This window comes from Meleagris gallopavo, chromosome 10 (genome assembly GCF_905368555.1).
Source record: "Meleagris gallopavo chromosome 10, MGAL_WU_HG_1.1, whole genome shotgun sequence".
NCBI classification, from domain to species: domain Eukaryota; kingdom Metazoa; phylum Chordata; class Aves; order Galliformes; family Phasianidae; genus Meleagris; species Meleagris gallopavo.
The window spans coordinates 9002202-9029069 of NC_139413.1; the positions used below are offsets into that span (position 1 = coordinate 9002202).

The 26868-nt window shown below is 36.9% G+C and overlaps 1 protein-coding gene and 1 long non-coding RNA gene across 3 annotated transcripts in view; one reads left to right on the plus strand and one right to left on the minus strand.

The window, feature by feature from the left end:
- NR5A2 (nuclear receptor subfamily 5 group A member 2) overlaps positions 1 to 26868 on the plus strand; it is a 77898-nt gene that overhangs the window by 39856 nt on the left and 11174 nt on the right. For both annotated transcript variants that reach the window (XM_085232233.1, XM_085232234.1), the window contains exons 5-6: positions 1527 to 1646; positions 12097 to 12244. In XM_085232233.1, the coding sequence (XP_085088359.1) occupies positions 1527 to 1646; positions 12097 to 12244 (268 nt within the window). The remainder of the gene's footprint in view (positions 1 to 1526; positions 1647 to 12096; positions 12245 to 26868) is intronic.
- The window catches only part of LOC104912303 (uncharacterized), a 118285-nt gene that overhangs the window by 18885 nt on the left and 72532 nt on the right, over positions 1 to 26868 (minus strand). Inside the window, exons 6-10 of the long non-coding RNA XR_004160745.2 lie at positions 25410 to 25512; positions 23560 to 23716; positions 22381 to 22489; positions 14910 to 15020; positions 5920 to 6101 (exon numbers count right to left, since the gene is read on the minus strand). This is a non-coding gene — a long non-coding RNA (uncharacterized LOC104912303). The remainder of the gene's footprint in view (positions 1 to 5919; positions 6102 to 14909; positions 15021 to 22380; positions 22490 to 23559; positions 23717 to 25409; positions 25513 to 26868) is intronic.

Consider the following 26868-nt stretch of genomic DNA (forward strand, 5'->3'; position numbering starts at 1 on the left):
GGAGAAAAAATGGGACCAGAACAGTTGGGAGACAATTGTGACAGGGGAGAAGGAAAGTTGACAAATGAGGGAGGCAAAGAGAGAACTGAATGTCTAAGATACTGAAGTTTGAGCCATATGGCAAGATATGGGAAATGGGAACAAAATACTAGCTAACTTTCATAAGTGACACTTGGAAAATCCATTAGTTATAAACATTACTCCTTTCTCTACCACATAACTGGAAAACAAACTTGAAATGATAAAGCGCAAAAATTCATTGTACAAATGATTATCAAATTTGAAAATGCCTATTGCAGTATCTAATTCAGCTTGTGCAAGTCTACTCCTCATACACAATCTCCTGGGCATTATCATAGCTCCAAATCAATCAAAATAAGAATCCCTGGAAGACTATATTAACAGAACTGTCTCTGAGAAACTTCATGCAAGCGTCCACTGCAAATACTCTGTTAATTTCTTTTTTATTTCTCCTATTTTATACCATTTTAAGTCTGTTCAGTAGTTACTATGAATGCAGGCTCTTAGAGCCCTTTGAACAATATAGATGTTATTGCCACATCCACCCTAGCCACTTAATTGTAGCAAAGTTAATGTATGCATCCTTTAACCCTTCCAGAACTGTCTGAAGTCAAAGGCTTCATTTTTTTTTAGGGAGGAAGTCAGTAAGCACTGTAAGAACAAGTCCAGACGATACTGTTGTGTACTCTGACTTAAAGTTTCTCCCCATGTTCCTGCAAATTTTCATCAATTTTCAGTTTTTTAAATGAATGAAACTGGATCTAGTTATCTAGTTGCAATTACAGTCAGTTTAATGAGAGCCTTTATTGTCCAATATTCTGCACATCCTAAATAGCATTATATCAAAAATTTAATGCAGGCTGCTGTATGGAATGTCCAGAATGCTCCTGCTATCCCCAAATGCAGGCAGTGGTATGTTTGTCACTGCCTTGTATACATCTCTTTTATGCCCTGCCGGTGACACCTGAAGACACCCAGCTCGTGTTTATGTTTTCTTTTTTCATACTTACACAGCCATTCTTACAGAGAATGTTTACCTGTTTATTCACTTCTTCCTTTTGAAAGGGACTTGGCTCTGACTGGGGCTTGTTGCAGCATTAGTGGTCTTGAACCAGCAGAGCTTCTTCATTTATAAAAGCTGAGGTTCAGTGATGAACCCAATGATGGGAAAGTTCACATTAGGATTGGATATGCGATTTTTCTTTTTTACCAAAAACAGAACAATGTTGCTACAAGCATTTCAGAATTATCTTATTCTACTATTATTACTTTGCACAACATAATCAACTGTAAATATTCTATACCTTTTACAGATAATGATTTCAGCAGTGTTGTGTTTATTCAGCTGAGAATAGCAGCGTTGTGAACAAATAACTTTTGATAGCATTTCTGTTCTCGTGACTATCCTGATATTTGAAGGAGGAGGCATGGTAGCCAGCTTTCAGACTCCGTAGTGTGATGTAGGACTCATTTCCAGTGTAACGCCACCAATGTCTGCTTTACAGGTTGATGACCAAATGAAGTTGCTTCAGAACTGCTGGAGTGAACTCTTAATTCTAGATCACATTTACCGGCAAGTGGTACACGGGAAAGAAGGCTCCATCCTTCTGGTTACCGGGCAACAAGTGAGTATGTGGGCTCAGAGGAGTATTGATGGCTTTTTAATAATCATTTTCAAAATAGCAGGAGTTTAACTAGGTCAGAAGCACTTCTGTATTCTCAGAGATTCTCCACAAATAATGCAGCTAAAATGACTTGTGCACTCAGTTCCTAGTCTGTTGATTACAGTTAAAGTTATAAAAGCAGATATAATCATAAGCACTTTGCTTTTCAAATATACTTGTATACCTCAATGATTGAAAAACAACAGATGAGAAGTGTTTCTCAAGGATTTATTTTCTTGGAGCTAAAATGGTTTGTTTCTGACAGCAACAACAGACATCCCAAACTCTGTGCTTCAGGTCTAAGCAATTCAATTTATTTTCCCTTCAGAATAATGGTTTACTCAAAAGAATCACTAACTGGATCAGAAACCTAGATAACTTGCAGCTACTGCCTCAGAAATGCCTTGCTTTTAGAGAAGTATGTGCTTGTGTGAGAGACTAGGGAGCTGAGACACCTAAAACCAGGAAAATAATTCAGACCATAGGATACGCATGCAGCTATTGTCTCAGGAGCTGTCTCAGGGAACATGCACTCCAGTTTCTGCACAGCTTTCCAACAGCTAATTTTCTTCAGATGTCAAATGCTTGGGTTACCCAAAACACAAGAGCCATAATGTGGGCAAATACCAGGAAAACTGTGAGAAAAATTGAATGAAGTAGGAAGATTCGACTCACCCTTACTTTCATAAGCACAAAGACAATAAAGAATCTTATTCCTAAGATTCTTCTTACTGAAAAAAAAATCTCAGTATCAAAGAGAGATGCATCTGTGTGTTATGTTCCTGATTCAAAGTGAAAACAAATGATGGTCCACTGCTATTTAAGCAACTGCAAAATGAACTGCCTAGATGTATACACGTGTGGGAAAGAGTTCCCTTTTCTAACTATACAGATTCTCCATTTGTGCCTGTGTGCTCAGGAATCTGCTTATAGCTTTAGTCACAGTTCTAACACTGTAGCCATTTCTAAATGCTGTTTATAATGATTTTTATAAACACTTCTTAGCATTAAGAAATGGCTACAGTGTTAGAAAAGGAAGAGAAATAACTGCATTTATGACTAAAAGATGTACAGTAGAAGGGGAAAATGATCCACTTGTACAGGAAAAGTAGTGGGAAAATTCAATAGAACTGACTCCTGCACCTTTGTGGAAAGTCTCTAAAACCTAAATGAAATAAAGTGGTAGTCTCTATTTATATGAGAAAAAATTAGTTGCATTATTCCTGATATATATCAGTGCTGATACTGAACAAAATTACTGATTCTATTTGCATTTCACAATCTGCAAAACAAAAAGAATTATACTGGCAACTATTTCATTTACCACACAGGGTTCTTGTGTGATTCCTTTGTTGTTAATCTATAGACTAATTTCTGTTACTGAATAAACTGCTAAATTAATGCCTCCTTTGTTATGTGATGAGCTAGCTTTTAAAGGTGCCGAGTGCATAAATTCCACAGAAACTGTTGAAGACATTTACATACCTTTACATTCTTGCCACTGCCTCAATTTTTCCACAGTAAAAGTTCTTATCTGGATTAGCCACTTTCATCTTTATTTGCAGAAAAAAAGCAGTTGTACATGTTCTCGTGGCAAAGCATAGCATTTTGCTGCTGTTGGACAACAGCATGCTAATTAAATGCACTGCTTAGAAATCACCACCTGGTTTTGGAAGCTGTGTATTTCCAACTAAATTAAAAACTGGGTAAATTGAACAGATTACATTGATTTTTGCCCCAAGTTTGTCAAGTAAATTTAATGCATCTTCCTTTCAATCTAGTTTGGCTTTTCTATGCCAATATTTGTCACTTGAAACTGGTGCAAGCACCCCTCAGTTTTCCATTCTCTGTGCATTCCTTTACACAATTAGGCTGTTTGGAGAGCAGGGAGCCATATTATCAGAATACTAAACCAGTCCCTTTCCTTCCAGCAAGTTTTTTCAGCATACGACTTTCTTCCTCCCTAAGCTCTGATGTAAAGTAAAGAGTTTTAGGAGACCAGGTTAGCATAGACTGATGCAAAGAAGGCACTGAGTACCTCAGTCCGGTCTATGTTCACTAATACTAAATCAACAACCAACTCCAGCAACAGTTCTGCATTTTCCTTGTTTTTCCTCTACTAGTGATTTGATATCCTGCACAAGTCTCAGCTTTAGGTGATTTAAACAGACTAGTTTAAAATCTTCCTTACGTACTTAGACAGTGCTTCCATATTTTTTGTTCTGAGCCATTTCCTGCTTTCACCTGCTGTGTACTACAGCCTTTTGGCAGTGTAGCTCAATATTGAATTTCTTGTTAAGCCAATCTGATTCACTACGACTACTTCTGAACATCAGAACATACCATCCTGGCAGCATCAAGTTGGTCCGTTGTCCTTCTAAGACACAAGTCTAGTTCAAATGTTCTTATACAGGGGAATTATGACCATTCCTCTCCACTATCTAACTGTAAAATAATTCTGGAAAACCACAGTTTTAGACCATGGCATTATCAGCATTTGTTGCTCCACTAAATGCTGCATACTTGCTGGCTGCTGCCCCAATACTTTCAGTTCTTCCAGTAGGAAAAAGGAAATAAACATGCCAACATCTTACAGAAATTAATTGATTAAAGTGTGGAAAGCACTCTGACACTTCTGATGAAAAGTGCTGTATATGTTTTTACTTACAGCTACCAGCAGAGCACTACGAGCAAAATTACAGTCAATCACCTTGTTTTCAAATATATTAACTTTAAACTGAGGTCCGAAGCTAGATAGCCTACTTTATTACCTGAGAGATCATGATTATCACCACAAGTTACCAAATTTAAGACCTTAGAAGCCTCATTCCTTGCTTACCTTAATATATTCCTCCATAAAAGTTACTCATAAACACAGTCCTTTTTACAATCACAGTCAAGGGAGAAGCTGTCAGGGGGGAGCTTACCACCACTTAATTAGAGCATACCTGCTCTCTCCACTCAGAGCGCACAGCCTCTGCTCCTCAGATATAAAAGTCAAACTTAATCTAGCTCTCCAGGGCCATACCATTTTTTGTTCAATCCTAGGTATCTAAAATGGGCTAGTAGTTAGAAGCACACTCGATAATTTTCAAACACATCAGTTCACACCTGTTACCCTAGGGCATTCTTATCACATTACCATACATGTGCGTTTCCCTCAAGCCACTGGCTTATGAGTTTTTCCCAGTGTCAATCCACTATTCTTACTTTGACTGGAAAAAAAGCGCAGTCAGCAACAAAGTGAACAATGTCCCTTGCACAAAAAGGCTGTGGTTTACTTTATTTTGTTATTTATTTGGTTCGAGTTTCATAAATGAACCTCTTTTGTGTGCATGTGTGTCAGGAAAGCACTTTTTTCATATCATTACAATTCCTCAGCAGTTCCTCAGAAACAAGTTCCTCCCTGTGCTGCACACTTCATTTTCTGCACTAACTACTGCCCCTCAGCAGCAGTAATTACCATTTCAAAAGGAAATAAAGTAGCACAAATGCATTTCATAATAGAAAACAGCCAAGGAGTGATTTGCAATGTGGTTAATTGTAAATCATTGCCAATATGCTCTCCATCCGCAAAGTTTAGTAGGCTTGCCATGTGCCTTGTAATTTTAACAGACAATTTGTAATTATAGAAATTTAATGCATCCGACTTGAGCGCTTTATTTTTGTGTCTTCTACTCCAACACTACATGGTCAATTTCCAAGATTCAGCACACACAGGAAAGATACTGAACTTCTGTACAGAATGTCATTGCTCTTGCATTTTCAGGCAGCATTCAACACACAACACATTCAATTGTAGGGTCAGCTACGCAGACACAAGTTGCTCCACTCTTCAGTGCTGCCAAATCTTCTGTTTGCTGAGTTTGATCAAAGTCTTTCAGATTAAAAAGGTTGCCTAAGAATATGCCTAAATCTGATACTTTTTGAGATTGTTCAAACTACTGATTAATTCACACACATCATACATATATATCCTCTCACCCGGACTTATATTCTAAGAGAACACCTCAGGAGAGCATGAGGAATAACCAAGATCTCTACAGCATTTTGTTTTGAAGCAGATCATAATCTAACTTCAATTTAGATCAGAATTTTGTGGCTTGAACCTCCACTGAAGTGGGGTGCTCTGTAGCTCTTTCCGCTGTACCTTATTGAAAGGTCTTGAGGTATCACATAGGGGCTTTGCCTGGGAATTTTCTGTGGCAATGCCATTTTTGTTAGACTTACTTACCACTTGCAGAGAAGGCTTCTACTCTCTTGATGTACAGGAATTCATTGGCTTCAGAGAATCTGCTTGACTAGGTGACCAACTTGCCTTACTGCTGAAAAGGTTCTCAGGAAATAGTTTCATTTTCAGATTGTAGGCTGCAGATGATTGTTTCACAAACAAGGATGACCCCTGCATAAGCAGCGCTGTTGTACAAATTTAGAAGAGTGTTAGAGAAAGAACACGCCTGTGAAAAAACTGATCTCTATTCACATTTGCTTTGCTATTGAACCTATTGTAGCACTGAGGTTTTAAGGATAAATTTCCAAATCCAGTTCAAAGACAGAAGCAATACATTTGTCCCAACTATTTGTAGTCTACTGAAGCAGCGATACTTTTGGGATCCAATGTAAATGCAACCAATCTTCTGGACCGATGGGAAAGCGTTCAACGTAGTAGAGAAGAGGTTCATATAAGTGTGTAGAAAAGAAAAATGAAATCAAAAGAGTTAAAAGTCCCTGAAGAAATAGACTGAATTAGTACAGTCCTAGTGATGCTCCCCAAACATTTACAAAAATTTCCAATGATTGACTGTCTTCCAATATTGTACATTCAGCAGTAGTTGCATATCACCTCTTCTACATGTAAGAAACACAAAGACCATTGCAACACTGAAGCAAAGAAATGGATTCTATTGTACTCTAGGTTAGTTATATTTTAACATTTTCATATTAATAGTTTGAAGAATGGACTACCACCATTACTAAAGTAGAAAATGTAATGTTACTGGATAAAATAGCTCTCTAAATGAAACTTAAAAATATTTTTATCATCATGCCTTTTATGACATAAATATATCTACTATAAATGAATTTATTTATGATCAACAATAGGGCACAGAGTTTTTCCAATCTTGATGTACTAGTCTTTTCTGAAACTAAGTTAGACATACTTTGGAATACTTTAGAGTGTTACTATTTGCATATTATAACTAATTAGCAAGCACAATAACATCATCCTAGGGGAAAGGTCCACTGGCAACTTAATTCATTATCTTCTATTATTGTATATCATGTTAAAATGACAAGCATCTTACACTGTGTAAGTCATCACAATTTTAATTAATATATCCAAAACTAATATGAGCATTTGCTGATTTTGCCTGTGCTGAATCCTCCTTGATTTTTGTGTAGGCACTTCTCCTGTGTGTTTTTCTACATACATTTGCTTTGAAACATAACATGAACATTTTTAAAATATAATTAATGAAAGTATTAATAATATGAAAATATGAAAATGAATTTAATAACCACCACAATTGCCAGCAAAATATATATTCTCTCCTACCTCAAGAAATAGTGAAAGTAATTAAGGATGTGATAGTAAAGTAGCTTGCTTGGTATATACTATGCCCAATGCCTTTTTCTGGGAGAAACGCTCACCCAGCCACATAGTCAGACATTAGAGCCAATCAAAGGCTTCAGAGCTTTCAGTGCAGGTTGCCACCCGTGGATGGGAGCAGTGTCAGAGTCCCCACAGCCAGCAGCAGACTCTGCTACCAGAGTAGCACAGAGCAGAGCAGGGAGGAAGAGGATGGTCATTTTGCTGCACCCAGATGTTTGCTGCCAAAAACGCAGTGAGCTAACTTACTTCACGTGAGAAAAAAAATCTGCAGTATTAGTCACTTCCATCTCTTAACTGCTCTGCTTATCAGTTGAGAAATTTTTTTGACAGCTGACTTTCTAAATGCTGCTGAACTGTAGATACTTTACCAAGATATATTACTTTTAAGAAGACTTGTCATGAACACTCAGCACTGACTTCACTTGCTTTCACTGTCATTTAAGGCATTTGGACTTTTAAGCCACTTTGAACTGGATCAAAAAAAGGGACTTAGAAAAAATACTTAACATGGCCATATCTCTCTGCAGTCCCATTTAGCTATGATCCTCTTTACTATCAGGTTATTCTTTTTTCAGAGCTGTTAGTATTTCTGTATTCTCTCTTGTAAAGCCTGCTGCCTCATCCACTCAGCCCTTACCTCTGCAACGCAGGCAACTGGGAAGGCCAGCAAACTCAGAGGTAGCTGTAAGAAGTAGCTATCAGAAATGCTGAAAAGAAGGGTATTACATGAATGCTACCTGTTGAATGAATTGAGCGCAATTTTCTATTTGGAATACAAAACTGGAAGTTCTCTCCCAGATCTCTCTTTCTGCCCAATATTCTTGATTAGAACACGTCTACAAGATGTATGAGGCTTACCTGAGGCTACTTGATCTTTCTGACTTTCAACAGATGCCCCAACTGCCAGGATACACTCTAATATATTTCACGCACTCTTTGGACTAGAGATTTGACCCTGGACTTCTCACATCTCAGTTGACTGCTGAAAAATTCCCAGTCTGGCATTTTTGATGCCTTAGGTAATCTAGTCCATAGATATTAAAAGAGCTGTAGCATGAGCTGGATGCACAGTTATTTTCCACTGTCACAACTGGAGTAGTCCTGGCCATGCCTAGAGCCAGTTTGACTCTCTAAGTGGAAGATAGACCAGCAAGGACTTTAAGCACAAAGTTAGGTGGCAGCAGAGTGGAGGTTTCTAGCACCTAATTTTAGATTTAAGCACATCAGTTAGCAAACAGTACTACAGCACAGCCTGCAGTATAGCACATACAGTGATATCCACACTAACTCTAAACAACTAAGTGTAAGTACCAGAATGGCAAGAACAAGTGGCAGCATAAATTATGTAGTGCTGTTCTGTTGGCACTGCTTTGGTACTGAGCTAACCCAGTTAAATCTCTATCATTACCACTTTATCATTACTATATTCACCATGCAAGATAGCACTGAGTACTGGTACATGAGGAATTTACACCTCCAGTCATCTGTGCAGCCATAACTTTATGCCTACTGCTTTATTTCTAAATTAGGTGATATGAAAGCATCACTGAAGCTTCTGTTTTCAAAAATACCACCTAACTTGTCACCATCAATATCAAAATCAACTAAACTGTGCAGTAATAATAATTGGGAAGCCATTTGTTGATTTACCAAATGGAATTTGTCATACGGCATTAAGTAAATATTAAGACGTCAGTATGCAAGTAAGCATTTTGCTTAAGAACTAGGCTCTTCCAATTTTTGTCTTTTAAAAGCACGTTTAATCATGAACTGAAAGGTGGAAGAATTAATACACCTTTTAATATTGCTTTCTGCATACAGAACCAAACAAGCAAGATAGTATACTCTTTAATGTGACCAATTTTTTCCAAAAAGACATTAACTGAGGCTTTTTCATGCACAGTTGATTTTCTATAAACTGATTGACACCTTTGGGGGTCGTCTTTCCACTGACTTATAATTTTGCTCACTCTTGAAAAAAGCCTCCTGCATACCCAGTATTCTCTAGTTAAAGCCGAAAATTCAACTCATCATATTTACACAATAAAAAAAAATCCATTCTGCATTGTTTTTAATTGCAAATCCTACTCAAGGGACCAATTCTCCTGCTTAGGAGGCAGCCCTGTGCCTTCTACTAGAGAACCAACTGCAGTCAATTATGGTAATGAAATGTCAATAAATATAAAAATTTAATACAGCCTGCTCATGGTGAGTGGCAGATGAGGACTTGCCTCCCAGACAAATTTGCTGGTGTTGCAAATATTAAATGCACCTGAAAGAGTAGCAGGTTGTGTGAGAGCTCTCCAGTAGAGGGATGGTGGGAGATCCAGACATCTACTGGGCTTTTCCATTACGGCATAATTGCTGCACTAAAGCCACTGATATTCTTGACATCCAGACATCTTAACATCTTATTATGAATTGAAAGGCATATTTCCCCCTCAAACTGGAACCTCAGTGAGGGATTTCAAGCTTTCTTCCTCCACTTAACAAAGCATTAACATTACAAAAGGGAAATTAAGTTGAGAATGAGTTGATATTTGTATGTGACCAGTTTCTCAATAGGAAGTAGTTGAATCATATCACCATATTAAACTGCTCTATGAATAAAAAATATTTGGGCACGTTACTACTTATTTATTACTATTTAAGTAAACATATATCCTTATATATAAAGAAATAAAGAAATATATAAAGAAATGTATGTATGTGGGGGGGAAGGTGGAGAGGGAGAGAGAACAGGCAAAGTAGAAAGCAGTTTTTGAAAGACAGTTTGTCTGGGAGTCACAAAGACTGGATCCTAGTTTTGTCACAGATTTCTTTGGATGAGAATAAACAATTTAATGTCACCACTTCAGTGTTCCCAAGTACAAAAGACGGCAATAAAAACTATCTCATAGGATATTTAAGCGTAATCCATTGACTTTAAGCACAACACTAAATGCTCTGCAGTGCTATTTTTAACATCCATGCCAAAAGAGTAACTCCATTTTTCTTGTACAGTTGCTTCCAATCAATGTCTTGGGAGCACTAAGTATATATAAATAAAATGTCTTATTAAAGTCTGTAACCTATTGATTACATAAAGGTCATCTCTAGGAGAGGTTAGTTTTAGTCCTTTTCAATCATCTATCTTATCTTCCCTGGCTGAAATTTTGACAGGTTTAAGTCCAAGAGTTTTCTTCTTGCTTTACAGATGTTTATGATTGAGCGAAATCAATTTAACACTTTTAAAATAAAGAAAAAACATGTTTTAAAATACAGTATCCATAGCACTTAGTTAGAAAGTATAAATTCTAAGGGATCACTGCCTGGAAAAACAAAATTTTCAGTACTGTTCTATTTCCTTCAGTGGTATCTGGTCCTTCTTTAATAAGTATTTTATTATGAGAGACCTTAAAGACTGGATTAGTGCACTGACATCTTTAAGCACACTGTTAACCCAAAGCGTGCACTTACCATTAGGCTTTGCCTTAGTTTAAAGCTGGGCTTCACCAACATGTGGTTATATAAAGTATGGCTGTCAATTCCCCTGTTGCTGTGGAGGCCCCTAAGAGACTAAAGCTCTGCAAATATTAGAATAGCCAGGCAAGAAAGGCATTTTGAAAACACCTAGCACATCATAGCCCCTGCGCTTTGTCTCTAGATCATGGCATTCCCTGAGGCCACAGAGCCTGAGTATGTCTCAGCTTTCATCATCCCATAACAAAGTCTACAGAAGTTAGCAGTGACCATTCTCAGAGTGGCGGTGGCTGGTGCAGCCATTTGTATGGATGCATCCCCTTAATGACACTAGCATTTCCATAAAGATGTTTTAGTATGCACAGTGGTGAGGTTGACTGATTTCAAGAATTGCAATTGAGTATATCAGATAGAAAGGGTTTTAAGTATCCTTGGCTAATAAACACTGCCGTTTTAAAATACAGTGCATTCATCACAGCTTTCTGTTGGTCCTCTACACACAAGAGACATTTAGAACAGCTTGTGGAGAGGCCAGTCTCTCCGAGAAGGAAACTGCAGCATGTCAAGGGCAGCACACCTCCCCTGAAGTCACACTCCTTCCTGTGCTGCAGATCAAAAGGCTTCATGCACCACGGTGGCTCCTGGGACTGTGTCTGTGCAGCTGGCCTGTGCCATACACCTGCCCACTCCTCCTCCCATAGCAGAGAAGGAACTGCTAGAAAAAGTCCCTTGGAGCCAGCTCCAGAAAGTGCCAGGATTTTGTGTAGCTAAAGAGAACAGAAACTACCTCACAATACCTCCACTTCCTGTGGGAATACGCCGACATTTCAGGGCTTGAATAGAGGTTTCTGGCCAAGTTACGGGCACCAGATTGTTTCCCATGCATAACTTTATATCCCTTAGGACTAACATGCCTGGTGTGGGTGCAAAGCCCAACTTCATCAGACTCTCTTCGCAAGATCATACAGTTACAATGAGAGCAAGAGACACCAAGTGTATAAAACAAACTAATAAGGGACATAGCTCCCAATGTCATAAGCAATAGTCATATATAAAGCCTCTAACACAAGCTAATACAGACAAACCAGCATTCACAGAGATGTGACATACCATTAAGATGTATGGTTTAATAATAATTCCAATATATACTGTTGTGCTAAAATGAGTTTGTATATGAAATCATCCTGACTTGATAACATCATTAAATTGAGAGTGATTCTTTCATCTAGGAGTATCCTAGCTACTTGTGACTATGTGACTACTTGAAATATTCTAAAGTGATTCTGTGGGCACAGACAGATATATTTCACAGAAATATATATTTCTCTTTTACAGGTAGATTATTCCGTAATAGCGTCACAAGCTGGAGCCACCCTCAACAACCTTATGAGCCATGCACAAGAACTAGTAGCAAAGCTTCGTTCCCTGCAGTTTGATCTACGAGAATTTGTATGTCTCAAATTCCTGGTGCTGTTTAGTTTAGGTAAGTAAATTCTACTTTTCATGCTTACATTATTCCTTACTTACTACTGCTGCATTGTTTCTTTTTTCCCTAAAACTGCTGAATATATTTTGCTTTTGTTATTGTTTCCTGAAAAACAAATACGATTTTAAAATATATTTTATGAGGTCCACAGTAAACAGATGATCATCTTTTAATTATCACTTGCAGGACAATTAAATGGAAAGACTAAAAGTTGGTTTTGATTAAAGTGGTTTCTAAAACCTACAGAATTTAGTAGAGTGTTACAAGCTTACTCTACATACTTTCTGAATATTCCTGAGCTAATATAACATTTTATTATAAATTCAAGAGGACAGACGAAAATAAAGATTGGTATATTTTTATGATATTTGTTTACATAAAGCAGATGATTTGGAGATATGATTAAAATACTCTTTTTAAAGGAACTTCAGGTAAGTATAAACAGTCTTGTTTGCATATGGTAGTCACACTGTAACACATAAATCAGGAATACAACTCATGGTCTTTATAAAGTGAAAGGAACTCTTGAAGCACAGATTAATGATAATAGCTTTATGACAAATCTAGGTAGGAAATAACCTTTAAAGGGAAGATTGTTTTTCACTAGCAGAGAGGATGCAGAGGAAAGATACCTATGCAAGACAAATTAGTTAAACCAGTGCCCTTCAATGAATCAGTCAAGAAAAATCACCAATGCCAGGAATAAAAAAAGGGCTTATGGGGATGGATTCCTATTGACTTCATAGGAACAGATTTTTCTGCCTGTCTTCTGTTTCAGGTTTGCACACTGTTGACTTAATAGAACTGGTCTAAATAAACTTTGGCTAAGTGAATTTCTTATTTACAGTTATTTTTTATTTACAGGCAGTTGAAAAGAGAGACTTAAAAACATAAATAAGGTCAGATCCAGCAATTTCTCCTTAGCCAAAATTATGGTTTTACTCAGAAGTTGTTTGTCCACAAAGAAAGTAAGCAGTTGAGACAAGCACAACAATGAAAGAAATATCAGCAGTGCTGACATTTAATTATTTTTTTCTTTAATTATCATTTTTTTTTTAAAGCTTCTCTGTAAAGGAATAAAATTCTACAAACAAATTATTATAATACAATTGCAGATAAACCAAGAGGAATAAGACAATTTTGCATACACCGTGAAGAATCAATTTCTCTGAAATACGTTCTTCTGTGTGGTATTTATAGTGTTTGAATCTGTTGTGGAAAGTTTAGATGAAGCTCTCTCAAAACACAAATAGCATTTTTCTCTCATTTATGCTACTATAAAAAGAGCTACTTCTCCAGCTAATAGGAGCCTTGCAGTCATACTGCTTCTTTATAGAAATGATGTAGCAAAAAAAGAGTTAGCATCTTTCCAACTATTAATTCATTATTTACTGCACTGCGTAACTCAATTAGTTAAAAGTCAAAATCAGATGTTATTCTGTAAATAGTAAAATATAATGATGTTGCCACTTGACCCAAAGAGCTAAGGCATATATTTGTAGAGAACAATGATAAAACTGAAACAAAAAACACATGTAACTTTTCCAGCTAACTACCTAAGTTTATGTCCAAAAGTATGAATGAGTTGTCTGGCTGAAGTTGAGTGAGTCAGGTTTTTTAAGACACTAGAGTACCTTACAATGCTGGTAAGCATTCAGCAGAGTTGTAAAAACTAGCTAAGCAGCAAATTCTGTGGAAAAAATTGGGAGCAATTATTCTAAGTACTGAGATGCATTCGATGCATATCTTTGTTTCTGAAGGTATCTCAACAGAAAACAGAACTTAATGCTGAAAACACATTATTAATCAAAACAATATTTCAAAAGCCTGAGCTGACTTTCATTGAAAATCTGACTCTGCAACATTTAATGGAAAAAGAAGCATATCAAGAAATACCAACCTTTAACATTTCTGAAGATGTCCCCTCCATGGTGTTCACTAAACCAGTAAAGCCTTATACTATTGCTTCTGTGCTAGCACAAACTCAGTAATCCACAATATTCATTTACTGAGAAGAAAACATTTGGCTTTTTATAATCACAGTTACAAAGCTGACTTGTAAAGCTGTTTGTTATTTTTGACTATATCTTATTGTCTGTATCTTCGTAGGACGGCCATCTCCTTGAGGGCAAATAACACCGTCTCTTTTTTTTCCCCTAACATTTCAGAAGTGATAGGCTTAGTAAGCCAACAGTAAAATAACATTCAAAACTCATAGCATATACAAAAAATTTTAAAATTACAATTTAATGGTATCAGTCTTGCTTGCTAGCTTTTAAATGAGAGAGGTAAATTGTTCATTATATATTTGCCAGAGGTTCCAAAGGATTTATATAAGAAAATGCTTTTGATTGCTGGTACTGTAAAGATGCTGTTGAAGCTTAGACAGATGTATATTTATCGTAACTTTTGTAGCCAGCAGTGCACAACTCTTTCTGCAGCCATGTGAGTGGCACATCCAGGCACCGGAGATCTACTCCTTTCTCCAGCCACCTTTCCCATCTAAGCAACCTTGCCAAGTACATAATGATACAGCTGAAGAAACCAAAACATTTTGGTAACTTATGTTTTCTTTACTTTAGTTTAGCCTACCTAGAACTAATACATTTAGAATTAGGTAACTTTTAAATTTCCCCTATTGGTTATAAAAAAAAAACTTTACCTCTCTGTACGTAAAAAATTCTCCTTCCACACCAACATATCTTCATACTTCAGTGACTGTCTGTCCATCCTCAGTGGCCTCTCTTGTTATCAGTCCACTCATTGCCAGGCTCTGGAGAGGAGTAAGAGATATATTCTCCTGTTAATTCCAACAGAGGAAGGGAAGGAAGCTGGTAGACTCCAAGTCAAAATTTAACTTAAGTGTTACAATCAATTTTTTCCCACAATCTTAAGATATTCAAAAAAATATTCAGTAGCTCAAGAGAGACATAAATAAAAATTGGATTTTTTTTTTTATTTTTTATTTACTTCTTAGTTGCATTTGAGAGGCTTCTTTCAAGGAAGGTGAACAGTAATTGTACAATTGATGGAAACATATAGAGCAGGCACATAGTAATAGAACTGGAAAAGAAAGGAATCTTTGAGAGACTTGGGTGTTAAACCTACTTTTCCCATTTGCTCTTCAGGCTTTACATTTCTTAATTCATGCCCAAAAAGCAGAAAGGGCATATCTGAGAAAGCTGAGTATCAGAAATGTGTGCAAGTCTTCATCAAACTTCCCAATAAATGGGAATTAACATAACTGGCTTTCTAAAAGCTAGCCAAGTTGTCAGTAATGCAATTTCTTTACCCACAGTAAAACAACTAATTTTTCTACAGTATATAGCCAGTATAGTCCACAGTACACATCATCAAAAATTGCTAGCTTAAATCAACATATGTTGCAGACAGGAAAAGCAATTGAGTCCGTTTATCTCTGAATATCACTAATGAATCTGACAGCAGTTTGGAAACTACTTTTCTACTGTGACACAGTTAGAAATTTCTTCTATTTTATTCTATTCATTCTAATTATTTATTTAAATGTTGAAATCTCTAATACTGGGGAAGAAATAGATTGCAATGACTCACTGTAGTGAAATCTTGGCTTCACTAAAGTCAAATAGAATTTCTCACTGATTTTACCAGAGCGAAAATTTGTCTCAATGTTTCTTTAATTTTTCTCCTATCACAAAATAAAGTTCAGATCAATTTTTCAACCAATTTGATTTAAATTATTATTTTTTTTAAATTTGTGAACCAAATAACTGTCCATAATACAAGTTACTTTTTATCATCTTCTGATGTAACAAATCTCTTTTCATTTCACAATCCAGTAATATTACAAACTGTTCAGTTAACCTGAACTTTTTCCCAAAACTTCCCATTTGTCCTGCTTGTTTTTATTATCTGAACTCAGTAAGGATGATTTGTCAAGCCTTCCATCAAAGCAGTTTATAAAGTGAAATGCCAATAGGAAGAAAGTTAGACATCATTTGACCCATGTCCAAGCACTTGTCTGCCTGGAGCTAAATGCTAGAGTAGGCAGCAGCTTACTGGTACTGCTCTCTTATCACTGTCAGGGCACAGATAAATGTACTTCATTTAAGAAATGAAGGTTTTATCAATAGGCAAATAATTGCAGAGCCACTATCGATCTCACATCTCACTTAATGTGAGTCAAGAGGGACCTGTGGACCTGTAGAAATGGTAAACATTTACTTGCTATGGATGGCAAATAATGGCCTTTTCGTTAAAGAAAGGGGGGAAAAAAAATGCAAAAACTCAGTTTTCAAACAAACCACACGAGTTACTTAACTGTACAGCAGAGATCCACTCTGACTAGGCAATACTCCATACCCATTTCTTTTGGGTAAGAAGAATATTAGCAAATCTTTCCATGCTTTCAGTGTCCCTACAACTCAAGGATAGAGATGGGAGGAGAGTAGATTTCAGTACTGGACTCCACTGCAGGCAATTTTGGAAAAAAACCCTTCCTGTTAGGATCTTCACATAGATTAAACACGCTGAATGAGAAGCTTCCTGTGAACACAAAGGAGTAGTTGCACAGAGCCTTCCTGTGCTTAGTTTCATTTTGTGCCATTAAATCAAATCAACACAGTCATGAAAAACCCTGGAGCTGGAAAAAAACCAACAAACTTAAATTAGCTATTGCACTTTTTAGTATATTTTATGTAACATTGTTGGTCTATCAGATGTACAGACTAGCCAGAGTCTATGCCTCAGTGAGCCTGCAGCATAAATATACAGAAAACATAACACACACATATACACAAAACCAGCAGCAGCAGACAACGGTGAAACACTGGGCTGTACATAATTTCACGTCCATGGCTCATATTGAAGGTTTAATTTGCAGTATGATGTATGCAGATCAAAAATTTAGTGTATAAGCATCAACTGGAAGAAAAATAACAAGGGATACTGATTACGTGTTGGTGGTATGGATACTTAGGGGCACAGAAACAAAATGAATGACAAAGAAATAAAGGAGTTATTGAGGCAGAAGGTCTTGTCAGACAGAAGGGGCCTTAAAAATGAAATAGGAAATACAAGTGGAGAATTATACATGAAAGAATTCATGCAGGATTATAGACCCTTAAATGTGATACAGATATAATGGCACAACTTAAGACATTTTTGCATATTTGGATTTTTTTTGCAGCCTGCCTAATAATCCCGCTATACTTTCAACAGCGGCAGATGTTCCTTTTACACTTCCTAGTTAAAGAAACTGCACTAACTTTTCAAAGCTTTCAAACCCCAGAAAAAATGGGAACATAACTAAAAAAAAAGAATTAGTCAAAATATCTTCTTTTACTCTCCCATCACTTGCAAATTTTAGTATCAGAACTAAATAAATTAAGTTAGCAGGTGATCAGCTCAAAATGCCACCGCATATTCTTCAAGACAGCAGATATAGAGAATGCTGTAGTTTTTGTGGTAAGAGTCACTCGCAGAAATTACTGGAAAGAAAATCCATTGAAAACTATGAAATACAGAGGACTGTCAGTTCTGTTTGTAACCTCCAGCAGCTGGAACCTCAGCAGCTGCTGCTGGTAGGGATCATTCCATGTTTTCTTCTTACACTGTTCCCTAGGACATCTGTTCCTGGTCACTGTCAAAGACGGGATCACGATTTAGATGAGCCATAGTGCCATAGTATGGCTATTCTCATGCTCTTACAAGATAGGTATAAGCCATTTCTAAATTTCAGGGTCAAAGATTTCCCTTCTTTAAACTGGCCTACTATTTCTTCAACCAGATAGCAAAAATTACCAGAAAACAATACTTTGTCTTCAGTAGCACCTTCAGTGCAAGATCTGAAATGGTGCTCTGAACATGCGAAGTACAACATAACAAAGACTACCCTGAAAAGCCGATACAAGTCCATGGTGAAGCACTCATCCAGGAACAGACTGGTACTCACTGAGTCTCTTCTTAATTCCTGTAACAGAAAACGCTTAAGTCTTGAAGACTGTCTTAAGTCTTCAGACAGCTCTGAAGCCAAAACGCTCCTTTAGCAGTTAATCCTTTTCATAGTTTGTAAATATACAAATATTTTCACAATCGATTGCATACATATGTTATCAACAGCATGTATTTATAGTTGTGTCATTATTATGAAATGGTTTTATTAAAGCCATTCACAGTTTTTTCATATTCATCCGAAGTTCACTGAAGCGCACTTTTAAGACAGTACCTGGCGAACAGGCAGTCAAGGGGTTCTGTACAATCAGCATTCAGCCATGTCCTTCAAGCTTCCCCACATCACATCTGAATTTAGAAAAATAGTTTCCGTGCACTTGTTAAATTCACGCTCATCTCCTAACTTCATATCTATCTACAGTAAGTATATGAGGATAATGTTGGCAAAAAAACTTTTCCTAAACTTTATGTAATCATTTGGAATTAAGGAAGGATAAATTAGTATTCAGGAGATGTGACTGTTCAATATTTATGCCATTGAGATTTGGCAGAAACAAATAATGGTACATAAAGCTGATGCTTGTCTTAATTAAATGCAGTATAATAGGTGTTGAGAGTTTTTTTCCCCATAGTGAAGAGAGCAGTTTAGCAATGACCAGATATAACTCATTCTGAAGTTCAGAGTTTAAAATTAATCAATATGTATTTATAACAAGGGAGGGACTGAATATAATTTATTATTAGCTGAAAGCTGGCTAATAGATAAAGACAAGATTTATTTTAGTACATTTTTCCACATACTAGTTTCTGACAAAATATTTGCTCTCTTTGATTCTTAATTATTTTTTGCTGTACTAACAGTATTTCACATAGAAGACTTATTGGAAGGAATTCCCCAGCCACAGAAAGGCTGGGAGAGACACCAGAGAACTTAAAATGAGACATCTACCAAGGAGGATCCTTTCACTGTGAAAAGCTTATTGTTCAGAGTAAAACTCTTAGTAATATAACATTTCCTAATTTTCTGATGAGGAATTCTTAACAGCCTATATTCCTTTAAAATTTGTGTTGCACATATGCAATGATAGCTAGGTTTTAACTGGAAGAAAATATAAAGATGAGAGGCACAATTCCAACACATCTACAGCCCAGGGTCACCTTTCTTAAATGTCACAGTAAAAGCTTTGAGAGCGAATGTGAAGTAGGTAAATCAAGAGTGCTGGGGAGAGCTCCAACTCAGCATGAGTCAGAGTGGAGAAAGCAGAAAGGCACTTAGCCTGGAAAGGGTGCGGGTGAGACAGGGATGGCATTGTAGGGCAAGCCAGAGGCAGGAAGTGACCTCATGATGCTGGATGGTTGATGATAAATATGGAAGGAACAGCTACAGGACCTTGACAGTGAATACAGTGAACACAATTTTCATCTGATGTAGCAGAGGAAAAGGGAGGATGCAAAGATAGCAAAGCAGTGAATTTGGAAGGGAGTCTTGAAAGTGGTGTTTCCTAAGGTCGAAGGAAGAAAAGCTGTGGTAACAGAGACCTAATACGATGAGGCTAATGCTATTTATTAGGAATTAAACCCAGCAAACAATGACTTCTGTGCATAGTCCATAGAAGTCTATAAAAACACATTTACAGGTTCAGCTATGTTATATTAGTTTGGGATTAATTATATTAGAAGTAGGCCTACTTAAAGGTCAACATCACTGTCTTTTGGGTGATCTCACCTATGGATAAAATGGAGGCTCTGTTTCTAGAAATCAAGATGAACGATTATCTAGATTATTATGACACAACTCAATTGAAAATTATAGACTTAATGTACTACCTAAACAGAGATGGTCAACTTGAATTGAACAAAATGATGAAGGAGATAGTGATGACGATATAAGGGTCCTTTCTTGTATTCACATCAGTGAAAGCAAATTTCACAGGCAAGAAGTTCAAATTCATCATGAGTCTCGCAATTTCACTGTTTTTACAAGCTCTATCCAATCTTCCAAGTTATAATGCAATTATTTATGTGGACTCTCACTGCTGTACGTCCCACGTTAACGACAGAAACCAAGGATGACTGTCTCATTAGAGATGATGTGGGTCAGTAGAACAACTAAATAATATCCAGTCTGCCCCTGAAACATTTAATTCTTCTCTGATTTTCTGGCAAAGCAGCCTGTCCTTTCTACTCGACAAGTAGAAGAGCTTTTCTACTTTAATCCTTTGGGAAAGAATGAAAGAGAATAAAAAAAGATCATTTTAGGATCAGCTCATGAAGGACTTTCTCCATTCATGGAGCCAGCATATGGAAATACAGAAATCAATCCTCTTGTTTATGGTTGTTTCTGACTCCATTACAGACTATGGAGCTCAGAAGAATTTTATATGATATCTGAGTTACTTTATCTGGTAAATGAAAACTAGAGATATCTTTGTAAAAAGTGGTTAAATTCAGAGTATTAAAGATACTATGTAAGACACAACCGAATGAAAACAGCTTTGTTTAAATAAGCTAAAGACCAAAGACAGTAGTTAAATGAACCTGATTTAAAGTATGCGGAATACATTTTGAGCAAGTTTGATATTTTCCTTTGGAAATAACATTACAGGGGTTCATTGCTCTATTTTCATCCTAGTGTCTAAAACTGCAAAAACAATATTTTCAGAAGTGAACTGTAGCATTGTGTGCAACATGCAGGACAAAATGGATTTTCTTTTGCCGTGTTCTTTTATTTCTCTGTTTTTACTGAATTCTTTAGAGAAACAAAAGCAAAGACATCTTCCCTTCTCTTTATCTATCAAAATCTGTAGCACAGTCAAACAATTAAAAATCAGTCCCTGAAAGTTCTTAGAGACGCTAAATGATGATGAATGAAGACTCTGATAAACAGACCTTTGCTCCTGAGAACACTTTTTCATGGAGCTGACAGGTTTTAGTTTTCAGCCTCCCATGTAGATTTCAAACATAGAGCAGGCAAGATGAAAGAAGTCATGGCAGCAGCTATATTGCAGATATCTTTCTCGATGAAATGTCTGGTCAATTATTCTTGTGAATAAAAAACAGATTACATATCTATAGATAAATAGTGGGGTTATTTATTAGAGTTATGAATTAAACCAGTATTTTTAAAAAATAAGTTTTCAGTAATTCTTCACAGCCTTGGATGTCAAAGTCATGAATGATAAACTTCTTGCAGAATTTTCAGAAATAGCCTTCTATTTCATGGTTGATTAAAGTTTTTGTTTGTTTGTTTTATAAACTACATTAAATTATAGATAAAACTTAATAATCACTTGTGATTTATCCTGATTTTATTTCACAAAATGCAATGAATATGATCATTACTGGTTTACATTATCTGGTTGCCTGACAGTTGCAAGCCATGGAAAAAAAGATTAACCATCTTGAGCAAGTGCATTTCCCTTTCACAGAATCACAGAATGGCTTTTTTTTTTTTTTTAATAAAATGCATATATTATAAGGTTTTGAAATAACAAAAGCATTAGATGCTTGAGAGAAAATTAGGTCATTTATTTGTTAGATACAAATCTCAGAAGTAATTAGAAACATGAGTATCAAGCAGTATTTGCATTCTGTGCAGCTGCCTTTCTGTGCAGACAGTGAGGATTTCAGAATAACCCAGTTGGTGTGCACTTTTACACTTTCTAATATGTCCATAGAATACTAGCAAGAATGGCTCAAACAGTTCCTACAATTGGGAAAAATCACTTGCAAATAACTCACATACACATTCGTGTCTGCTTTGGAAATACTTTTGGAATTTCTGTCCCACCTTCAATACACATTGTAGACGCTTAAGATACAAGCTTGAATGTATTTTACATGGAACAAATATATTGTTATCTAAAATTTTTAGCTGGTATTGGCATAAGCACTTAACATCAGTGATTACTTTTGTTAGACAAGGCTCTCAGAATCACTTACTGAGTATATTTAAATGTGAGAATATTTAAATAAACAAACGAATATATTTAATTTAAATATATATTTTTCATTTTGGACATATGCTTAAATGCTTCACTGAGGGAGGAACATGCTAAAGGAATGCAATGGCAAAATTCACTTGACTCTTGCTGTAACAGACCACTTATGAAATACTTTCTATACCACAAGGTACAGCCTACAGATTAGGAACTGTTCCTCACTTATTTCTAGTTAAAAACACACACTGCAGAGACTCTTACCTGAAAGGCTGTTTGCTACTGTCAGCCATTCATTGGAGACACACTGCAGACACTTGCCCCACTCCCCTGTTCTTCTCTTATCCCTTTGATGCTTATGCCAGCTTAGACGCTGGAAGGGAAACAAAAGCACTGGTTGTCTCTAATTGAAGAAAAAGAACTGAAACACCACAAAGAAACACTGAAAAGTAGTTGTGGGAAAAATACACAGAAGCCAGGAGAAGGAAAGAATTGCAAAAGCGGTGGGAGAAGAGTGGTAGAGAATAGGATACTTGAGCAGAACAAGAACTAAGAAGGGGGGAAAAGGACAGGAAGGAAAAAGAAACTATGGAACTGTGATCAAAGCCAACTGAGAGAGGGAGAGGGAGGAAACATGGCAAACAGGAAAGAAACAAACTTTACAGGTCAGCCTTGAACACAGCTGTGATCATGAATTGGGAGTCAGAAGGGGACTGTGCAGAAACACTCAGTCCCAAGCTCACGGCTTGGAGCATGTCCCACTGACTTATGTTGGCAGGAAATGGAAGGGGAGTGAAAACTGCAGCTCCTCAGGCTCTCGCAAAGGCACTACTGAGGCTGGATGAACTTCATAGAGCAGAGGTTCTCCCTGTTACTCTGGGCCTTTGCAGAGCCATCAAGAATGGGGCAAACTGAAAAATATAAGTCCAAAAACAGTCCACATGGCTTCCAAAAGTTTAGTCTGCACACAGCCATTTTTGTAAGAAAATTTTAAAGATTCACTATGTAAGATTATTCAAGGATTAATAAAGAAAATCTTACATTTAGAATCATCCCCAGTTGATGAATATTTTAAATATATTGCATAATACCTCTGCTTGCCAGATGAAGGCAATACTTAGGAAGGAGATGAATTTCAGCATCAGAACAGGGAATTACACTACAACAGTATCTTTCCCCACTGCCAACACCAAAGATTGTAAGAGATCAGCAAACTGCTCAGGATGAGACAGACGATGTTATGCTGTCATCCACTGGGGGAAAATCCTTACCCCAGAACAGAACATATGAGGCAGACTGTTCTTCATGCTCAGCCTGAGGCAGGCTGAATGGGTAGGTTGAGAAAGTCATTTCCTTTTGTCTACAAGCATCTCTCCAGGGAAACATTTGGTGCCAGAGAGCAGAGAAACTGGCAAGATTGAAAAGGACAGGTATCATACTCACATTCTCTAAAGAAGTGCTGGAAAACAGTACAGCACACTGAAAGTATTCCTTCAGAGAAGAACATTGCCAAGAGTCTACTGCAGGACCAGCATCCTCTCAACTGCCCACTGTGTTCCAGCTGGCCAGCTCACTTCTACTTGTCATTCTTCCTCCTTTTCTGTTTTGAGAGAGGAAAGTAAGAGCCCATAATTAATTAAAACCATAGAAAAATACCAGAGTTGATCCAGGGAGTAAGGAGAGAACAGAGCAATTAAGAACTTTCCTGCTAAATCCTCAGTAGGCATACTGTAAAATTTTGAGTGTGCTGTGCCCCCTCAAAAACATGGCAGACAGAAGTAGGCACTGAAAAGAGCTTTCAATTACTTACGTGCCTTTGGCGCCCTTTCAGGATGCTGTAGAGCTGGAAATGGCTGTGGTAAAGTTATTTTCTCTGCCTTTGCCTTTCTTGACAGAACAGCTCCAATATTTTGATCTCAAGAATAATCAGGTCTTTTGTGTTTCCTTTTCAACTAACTGCAGACTTTTGCAAGTTAAAAATTAATGACAACTTCTCTTCCTCTTTTTTTTTTTTTTTTTCAAACATAACCTTTTTTGTGCTTTCCTGAAAATAAAACAATCTTTTTCCTACAACCACTAAACTGCATTCAAACCATTCTTTTGCCCTCCTTCTGTGGTAAGGCACAAAATGAATTCCACCACAACAAAACAACTTGCCTCGTGGAAACCATTATTCTGAAGATGAAACATTGTGTGGTGTCCTTTACCACTATTACGGGCAGTCAGTCTGTTAGAACGTATTGGGCGATTATAGCCCAGCCTTTTCAGAGAAAGCCATGGGTTTCAAGTTAGCAGTAACCATCTATCAATTCTTGAGATTATGCCATGATTTACTGTCACAGCATCATGTATTCTCTGATTTTCTGCCTACTATGAAACATTGTGCTTTCCTTTTCTATTGATGTATCAACTATAATAGTTACAAGCAGCTACAGAAAAATCAATAGCCAACTTTCATTACTGAGCACATAAAGAGTACCATGCTGTGAGAGCACCTAGCTGTTAAATAGTCACCAGCAGTAAGGTACACTATAAATGTCTGTTATTTTGGTCTACATGAAGAATGTCTGAATTTGAAGCATCAAATAGCTAGGATTTCTGACATCACTGGATTCCATGTCAAATTTTTCGAGTATGTGATTTTTTATCCAAGCGTCAGCCTTGATTTGTCTTTTCTGTGCTGGGATCTCTAGCTGACCTAGGAAATTAATATAAAAATAACATACTGCTGGGCTATCCTTCACTGGAAGCTCATTATGTTTGGTTGAACAGAAGTGGTAAGAATTGTGTTAATGTTTATTGAACTAGACTATATCAAGTAAATTGATTATGGTGAACGGGCCAACAATATCTGTGTTAATCTCCCAAACAGAGCAGATATTAAAAAGGTACTACAGCATGGCTACAGGATCAGAGGTGTTCCTTGAACTGTACATTAAAAAAAACTTTTCAATACATGGTGGTGGGGGGAGGGGAAGCATAATTTTTGGTTTAAATATGTTTATTTGCCAGTGGAAACACATGAGCTTCATTTAGTGAATGTAAACCAGGAATGCCAAGAACAAAAGTAAATGTTAAGAAGCATTGCTCTGAGCATGTTCAGGCCTTTGGAGTCCTCAAGCACAGAGCTCCTGCAGGACAGGCTCTGCTGCAGAAGTCAGTGATTACCTTGGCTCTTGGAGACTGTGCTGATTTACAGCTATGAATGCAGTGTTTGTTGCTGAATACCTTAGAGTTTGAAACCCTGTGAATTGCCATGAAACTCAAACATGAGGATGCACATGTGTACTTACATGAATTGCATCCCATGAAATGTCCATCCATCATCTATCATGGCCACAAGATTAGAAGAAAGCCTCGTTTCTTGCCCTGGACATAACTTCTAGGAAAACTAACCTTTAAGGAAAGAAATCCAAATCAGTACGTCAAAAACTGTAAAAGCAGCACAGAAATCTTGTAATAAAAAATGAAAAATAAAATAGAAATTTCATTCCAAATGGCAATTTAATCCTGCCCATCAAGAAATATCTGCAGGTGGTGAAACACCCTGCTTTGCAAAGCATAGGAAAGCCAAGGTACAACTGCCCCTAACAGTGAGCGTTGATTTAGGTTGTGGTGAATCTGAAACTCAAAATCCTTCCAGAGAGTGAGTAGTGAAGACAAAATCCACAACCTAAACAAATAAAGCACCGGGGGACTCAAACGAGAAGCATTACAGAGTGCCGGTGTAGCTGAAGACATTTCAGTTTGGGCTTCCTTTTACAAACCTCTCCCATCACACAGCACATACGTATCACAGGACAAGTAGTTCTACTGTAGTACAAGTAGTTCTACTGTAGTTCTGCCATAGGGCTTTCAGCAGTGAGCAAGTAAATGAATTTCAGATTGTTTCAAAATAAGACAGTAAAATAGTGGTTATTTTACTGATTATTTTTTTTTTAAATCAAAGTTTGGCAAAAAAGATAGGATGACTGTATCACACCGATCTTTCTCTCAAATAAGGCAGAAGACTTAATGTTCTAAATTATTTGTTGATTACACTGACAGAGTGTTGTGTTATAGTTCTGCATCCCCTAGAGCAGAACAGCACTAAAACACCTTTGCTTTTCCTCTTTTAAAGAAAAGACACTGTAATAGTTTCCACTCCTGTGAGATTCTGGAAATAAACAGAAGGAAACGTGCAAAAATTCACCAAGTAGTAAAAAAGTGGTATGAAGTTCTGCTCCTACCTACAAACCACTATAATAATATAATTGGCTGGCCTAATATTTTTAATCAAGTTCAAAAAAGTTTGAAATATAATAATTAAATGCAAATACAGTCGTGATCCCAAAGACCAGAAGAATGCCTTTAAGCTAGTATTTATAACAAGAACTATTCGACTGAGCTGTCTTGTAAATTTTATCATACCTGAGGCAGTTTTCCTCAGTCGATTAGCTGAAAAGCTGAATATATCCTGAGGCAAACCAGACATCTAGTACAGGCTAAATTCAACTACTGGAGCTTAAATTTGGCTTAATATATCCCCACTTGGATCTGCCTGTTTAATTCTCTTTCATATGATAACGTTGGTTTATTCATAGTCTGGACTTGCCACCTGAACAAACTGTACCTCATATCTTATTCTAATGGAATAAGAAAACTTTGCAAAAACCACAAAAGTTCCTGACTGAAAATCAAATGCAAATTTGGGATTAAAAACTGTTTTGTAAAGTGACTACAAGATTAGTACAGAGAGATTTTTCCCCTAAG